Here is a 6,000-nt window from a genome sequence, read left to right on the forward strand (position 1 = left end):
GCTGTATCGACGCAAAATAATTACATTCTTTCGATTATACCTTCTTAGAATCGAATTTCGTGATTTGGAGTTGAAAAAGGTGCAAAACCGATCAACTTATATCTAGGATGGCGCGCTTTTGGATTTGTCGGGATTCGAAAATTGACACTCCTTTGTTTGCAAAGTCATGTTTGTTTTACCTTTATGATAAAATATTGTTGACATGAAGGTGTTTTATTGACAGGTTTTAGGTGACAAGGGTCGCTTTCCATTCAACAAAAATCACGGGTTCAAAATGTCGGTATTTTCGCTGGCCGAATGGAATGCGTCCGACCGTATCTAAGAGGGTACACTAAGAACGTATTCCTAAATTTTCGAAAACTTATCGCGGAACTTTTCCCGTTCCATTCGATTTCTGACCGGAAATCTCGAAAATTTTGGTCAAATGGAAAGCGCCCACCGTGACACATGTAATCTTTAACCATCTTGGTGACACTTGTAATCTTTAACCATCTTGGTGTCACGTCACGCTCTGAAACCTGCTGAGATGTTTGTTGATTCCACTAAAGAGGAATCAACAAACATCTCAAGATTGTCACTGTAGCCTAAACCATTTTTAAGTTCTGGAATTATTCTAGTTCTAAAATGTCATATTGGAGAACGAGGTGACGAGCGTGTACGGCACTTTCTAATTGACATTGTTTTTTACTTCCTTTTGTTGACTGCTCGGACAGTAGTCGAAATAATAGAATAACTGGTAGTTTCAATGTCAAAGTGGGTGCCGGCGTCAGAGCTTGAAGGAAATACTGATAAAACGACTTGAAATTAACGGTATAATACGGGTTGGTGTGGCTTTTTAAAAGAGAATTACGATTTTTCCAACTTGTTCAGTTTTAAAGGGCTTTTGTGAAACAACAACAGAGCTCCCCCAAATTTTTTTCTCGAGTTAAGAAAAGAACGTTTACTCCGAATGGCACCATTTTTGACTAACACTTCACTGCTGCTGAATGCACTGAGAAAAAAAATATTTCCATGACGATATCTTGGCAACTCCACTCGCGAATCGGCAAAAATTGTTCGCATAATAGAGCACCCAAACACATAAAAATCTCTTGTCCTCTAGGAGTCATAACTTTAACGCGGATGTTTTCTTTGCTGCGTGACGAGACAGCAAGATGTTTACAGATTACATGTGTCACGTTTTCTGCGAGCGAAACGCTGCGCACCTTACATTACAGTTCAACTTGTTGATTATTCTATAGATTTCGTAAAGAAAAGGAATTTTGGAAAGGAAATTTTTGTGGAGGCTCGAGGATCTATCGTGATCTTCCAAGTTACGCTGCTAAAGTCGCGGGATAGAACGCTTTAATTAGATTACACGCCTGATACTCTGATACGTGAGCGTAGATTACTTAGTTCGATAAGTACGCTCTCGAATTCGCAAGAAACACTCTTCGGAAAATCTGGAAATAAAGATTTTAAAAAAGTAGTTTCCATCGCGCATAAATCGAAGGGTTTTGCGACTACATCAGAAGTAAAATGTGACACCACTCACTGCAATATTCGAGTAGTTTCTCAGGAAGGAAGAAATGGCTAAACACACATGGTTTCTTTGGTGCGTAACGTGGCACCAAGATGTTCACAGATTACAGAAGTCATGTGTCCATAGTTAGTTTTTTTATGTGTCCATAGTATGTGTCACGTTTTCTGCGAGTGAAATGCTGTGCATCGTACATTACAATTCAAAATGTTGACTGTTTTATCGATTTTCTTTACGAACGGAAAGAAAAGGAGGACATTGTCGTGGCGTCCCGATGATCGATCGCGAGGGTGTAAGTTCGATGCTAACTAGGTGGCTAACGTCAAGAAGACGCGCGCTAGGATTGCTCAAGGATTATATTACACGCTTGATTCGCTATTGTATAAACTTGTCACCTAAAACCTGTCAATAAAACACCTTCATGTCAACAATATTTTATCATAAAGGTAAAACAAACATGACTTTGCCAACAAAGGAGTGTCAATTTTCGAATCCCGACAAATCCAAAAGAGCGCCATCCTAGATATAAGCTGATCGGTTTTGCACCTTTTTCAACTCCAAATCGCGAAATTCGATTCTAAGAAGGCACAATCGAAAGAATGTAATTATTTTGCGTCGATACAGCCCATAGAAGGGCTCTAACGAGCGAATTGCTAATGGTAAGTTTACCCCACTAGGGTAAACTTTACCCGGCGGGAAACTGAAACAAACCAAGCACTCTGATTGGTCATTTCGGGTAAAAATTACCCTCATCTGGTAAGTGTTTTTAGTGCATATTGTTTTTGATAAGGGCACAATGTTTTAGACATGTGTTCCAAGCACCTAACTGATGAGGAAAAACCACCGTTTGAGGAGGCAATAGAAGCTCTCTACAAAAGAAAAGTTGAGAGGAGCAGATTACCGTCTTTGCTGTATTGTTCTAGCCCTTCACCTTGGAAGCAACTGCCGCCTAAGTATCAGAAGGTTATTGTATAGTCTTGCAGAACTCTGTGAATTGCTGTACACTCCTTCAGACAAGCGCACCACCCGGTTTATTTTACGTCCACATAATGTCACATTCTCCCATGTGGTTGCCATTCGTACAGTATTTAAAATCACAGAGGTCCTGACACGAAGAAAACTCTATGATATATATTATCATAGCATCACCTGCCATGCCCCCTTCACATCACGTTTAATTTCACTTAGTTCTGTAGACACCGAAGAGGAGGAAAGAGAATTCAGCACCATAAATGCAATTAGCAAGACAACCTCCAATGGTCATAGTGTTAATGTTATAGTGTTAATGAAGTAGGGTTTAATTAATGTTATAGTGTTAATGAAGTAGGATTTAAATAATAGGAACCATCACTAGGTGTAAGATACATGACATGAGAGGTCCCAGAGAGTAAACATATATAGCTAAGTTGCATGCATATTGAGGTTGTGATATATTGTGTAACTCTAGTTTAGGTAGTGATTATTAAAGTTCGGTCGGCCGTTTTAACCAAGGATTGGCGTCACTTTTCTGCAGTAAGACACAACAACTGGCGACGAAGATGGCTGAAGGAGAAGAACCGACGAATCCGACGGCACAACATATGGTGGTAGTGAATTCGCTCATCGGTCGAGTTGAGGAGTTTGTACCGGGCTCAGACTGGAAGCATTATGTCGAGCGAATGGAAATGTTCTTCGAGGTCAACAATGTGTTGGAAGAAAAAAAGGTACCAACAATACTTACTTTAATGGGTAATAAGATGTGTGCGTTACTTAGAAGCATTGTATCTCCAAGAAGGCTGAAAGATTTGTCTTTTGCGGAAATTGTGGATAATTTGGCCAAGCACCTGGATCCGAAGCCGATAGTCATAGCCGAGCGTTTCAAGTTCCACAAGGCGGAACAGCAAGAGTCGGAAGCAATAAGAGATTTCGTTGCTAGATTGAAAAAGTTGGCTGAGACTTGTGAGTTTGGCGGTTATCGCGAAGAGGCGATTCGGGATCGATTCGTATGTGGTTTAAAGGAGCGAACGATTCAACGCAAGTTACTCGCGGTAGCGGACTTAACTTTACAAACGGCTGTCGAGAGGGCGTGTGCTGCGGAACTGACCGAGAAGGAAACCACTGCATTGCATGGAGGAAGTGTGGAAGAAGTAAAAAAAGTGGCAGCTACATTTCCTGAGTGCTTTCGTTGTGCAAAAGTCAATCACTCGTCGGACATGTGTTTCTTTCGCAATTCCAAGTGTCATGGTTGTCAAAAGGTGGGTCACATTGTGAAGAAATGTCCTGAGAAGGAGCAAAAACCTGAAAATGGGAAGAAAAAGTGGAACGCAAAGTCGAAATTTGGGAAAAAAAAGAAGAAACAGCAGAAGGTTCGTTTCGTCGAAGAAGATGTGGCAGTCAGGCAATCAGTGAGCAGAAGTGATTGGCCCATTTTTACAGTCTCAGACTCCCGTGGAACACGTAAAGAGTTTATTGTACCAGTAGCAATCAATGGGAAAACTGTGGACATGGAACTTGACACTGGAGCTTCTGTAACTATTATTCCCAAGGGTATTTGGACTGATGTTCTCGCGTCAAAACCTGTGGAACGCACAGACGTGAAACTACGAAGTTATTCTGGTCACGAAATTCCTGTTATTGGAGAAGCTAGAGTTCAAGTTGCATACCGCGATCAAGAAGCAGTATTACCGGTTGTTATCACAGGAAATGATGGTCCAGTGTTAATGGGTCGCGATTGGCTGTCCGTGTTGAAGTTGGACTGGGGACAGATCAAGCAGATTTCCTTAGAATCGGTTAACAAGTTGGACTCGCTCCGAACGAAGTATTCATCGTTATTTGATGGTAATCTGGGAACCATTAAAGGAGTTACTGCACATTTGAAGCTTAAAGAAAACGCAGTGCCGCAGTTCTTTAAACCCAGACCAGTACCGTTCGCGTTAAAAGAGAAGATTGCTGACGAACTTCAAAGACTGGAAAAGATCGGTGTGCTGGAAAAAGTGGATTTTTCGGATTGGGCTACGCCCATCGTACCCGTGCTGAAACCTGACGGCAGTGTTCGAATCTGTGGTGATTACAAGGTAACGATTAACCCTGTTTTGGATGTACCAGAACACCCAATGCCTACGGCTGATGACCTGTTCACCCAGTTAAATGGAGGGGAAAAGTTTACCAAGCTGGACTTGTCTTCAGCGTACCAGCAAGTGCTTTTGGATGAGGAATCGAGACAGTACGTAACGATCAATACTCACCTTGGCCTATTCCGATACACCCGTCTCCCCTTTGGTGTAGCGTCTAGTCCTGCAATTTTTCAGAAGATAATGGATTCAGTCATCACTGGTCTTCAGGGTGTTGGTGGTATTCTCGATGATCTCATTATCACTGGCTCAAATGATGAAGCACATTTTCGCAATCTGGAAGGCGCTTTGGAGCGAATGAGCTGCATGGGAATAAAGTTGAAGAAAGAAAAGTGTGTGTTTATGAAGCCATCAGTAGAATACTTCGCTTTCGTGGTGGATCGTGATGGTATTCACCCATCTCCTCGTAAGGTTCAAGCTATTCAAGAGGTGCCAGTACCGGGGAACCCAACGGAACTCAAATCCTTTCTGGGATTGATTAATTACTATCGCAGATTTATTCCTGACATGGCTACCCTGGCTCAGCCTTTGAATCGTTTATTAGTGGAGAACATTCCGTGGAAATGGTCAAAACAATGTCAAGAAGGATTTCAGAAGCTGAAAGGCTTTTTGCAATCCGCACCTTTGCTGGCACATTACGATCCAAAGAAGCCGGTGCGACTGGCAGTTGATTCATCGTTTTTTGGATTAGGAGCTGTGTTGTCACACATTTCTGAGGATGGCGAAGAGAAGCCGATAGCTTTTGCATCCCGTACTCTTTCCTCGAGTGAACAGAACTATTCAATGATTGAAAAGGAGGCTTTGGCAATTATCTTTGGTGTAAAAAAGTTTCACCAGTACCTGTTTGGTCGACGATTTACTTTGCTGACAGATCACAAACCCCTAACCTACATCCTTGGTCCGAAACGTGGGATTCCATTCCTTGCCGCGTCTCGCCTACAGCGATGGTCCATTCAACTGGCAGCTTACACTTATGACATTGAATATCGTGCGTCTAAGAACCATGGAAATGCAGACGCATTGTCTCGCTTGCCTAGGAAAACCATTGAAGAAGCTGACGACTGGTCGATAGAGGGAGATCAAGTCAACAAAGTTCGAATTGAAGGTACACCCATTACAGCAACCAGAATCAGAGTGGCTACAAGAAGTGATCCTGTTATGTCACGTGTCTTACATTACGTATTGCATGGTTGGCCAGCAGAAGAGAATACGCCAGAGGAACTCAGATTTTATTGCGCCAAACGTGAAGAGTTTACAGTTGAGGATGGTTGTTTGTTGCGTGGTACAAGAGTAGTGATACCCTCTAGATATCGACAGGAAGTGCTGTCTGAATTACATCTTAACCACCCAGGAATGGTGCGACTGAAGTCT

The 6,000-nt window shown here is 42.2% G+C and overlaps 2 protein-coding genes across 5 annotated transcripts in view; one reads left to right on the forward strand and one right to left on the reverse strand.

The window, feature by feature from the left end:
• LOC111324020 (transient receptor potential cation channel subfamily M member-like 2) overlaps positions 1-6,000 on the reverse strand; it is a 43,687-nt gene that overhangs the window by 33,532 nt on the left and 4,155 nt on the right. The window lies entirely within an intron of this gene.
• Positions 3,058-6,000, forward strand: part of LOC148732717 (uncharacterized) — a 6,116-nt gene continuing 3,173 nt past the window's right edge. The window contains exon 1 of the mRNA XM_088757892.1: positions 3,058-6,000. This exon is cut by the window's right edge and continues 1,106 nt beyond it. Coding sequence (XP_088614018.1) covers positions 3,058-6,000 — 2,943 coding nt within the window.

The sequence above is a fragment of the Stylophora pistillata genome, chromosome 4, assembly GCF_964205215.1.
Source record: "Stylophora pistillata chromosome 4, jaStyPist1.2, whole genome shotgun sequence".
In the NCBI taxonomy this organism is placed as follows: Eukaryota; Metazoa; Cnidaria; class Anthozoa; order Scleractinia; family Pocilloporidae; genus Stylophora; species Stylophora pistillata.